The sequence below is a fragment of the Helobdella robusta genome, assembly GCF_000326865.2.
Source record: "Helobdella robusta unplaced genomic scaffold HELROscaffold_28, whole genome shotgun sequence".
NCBI lineage: Eukaryota > Metazoa > Annelida > Clitellata > Rhynchobdellida > Glossiphoniidae > Helobdella > Helobdella robusta.
Genome location: NW_008704435.1, coordinates 2,282,203 through 2,283,060, shown reverse-complemented (window position 1 = coordinate 2,283,060; position 858 = coordinate 2,282,203). Strand labels below are relative to the sequence as shown.

Below are 858 nucleotides of genomic sequence, written 5' to 3'. Positions count from 1 at the left end.
TGTCAACCTGACATATACCGTGTGTCGATATTAAATAGTGCACATCCGTAAAAATCAGATCTGGCAACTCTCCTAACACTTTCAATGAATTCTTGCCTAAATATACTTTATAAAATATGAATGTTATTAAATTATACTTTGGCGAGTAAACTTTTAAAATTTAAATTCTTCTTATTATTTTACTAAAAACAGAAAATCAATCGATCAATCAATCACTCTTCGTTTTGCGTCCAGAGACCCGGTTTTCCGAGGTAGGACGTTGTTTTCTTTGCCATCAAATTTTTACGCCAAATTTCATTTAAATTTCGAGCTTTCATGTCTTGCTCGATTGTTTGCGATCAGGACTTCTTTGGACGGCTTTTGGGACGTGTGCCAGGTACTTCAACATCTGCAAGAGAAGTTATGGTACTGTTTCCACTTCGTTTGACATGACCAAACCACCGCAGACGGTGTTGCCGGCATTCGTCCTTTATATCATCTAAACCAGCACGACGCATGATTTCGGTAGATTTGATGTGGTCCTTCAGACTAATTCGTTGTATCCATCGGAGCATTTTCATGTCGGTTCGTTGAAGTTGTTGTTCCAGTGTGGTTGTCATTGGCCATTTTTCTGCACCATATAACAACACCGGACGTATCACATATTTATAAATCTTGATCGTAGTGGTAGTGGGATGTCGCGCCGCATCAATACAGAGGCAAGAAGATGCCATTTATTCCAGGCTGCACGTATGCGTGCTCGAACGGCAGCTTCAGCTCTTCCAGAACATCCCCTAGATATTGAAACGATGTGACTTTCTCTACCTTATTGGCTTCAAAAACAGTGCTATTTCAAATTTGTTGTTGTGGATTGATGCA

The 858-nt window shown here is 39.9% G+C and overlaps 1 protein-coding gene across 1 annotated transcript in view; it reads right to left on the bottom strand.

Moving 5' to 3' along the window:
* The window catches only part of HELRODRAFT_174117 (hypothetical protein), a gene marked incomplete at both ends in the record, with an annotated part of 5,821 nt that overhangs the window by 3,640 nt on the left and 1,323 nt on the right, over positions 1-858 (bottom strand). The window contains one exon of the mRNA XM_009020663.1: positions 19-96. Within this exon, the coding sequence (XP_009018911.1) occupies positions 19-96 (78 nt within the window). The remainder of the gene's footprint in view (positions 1-18; positions 97-858) is intronic.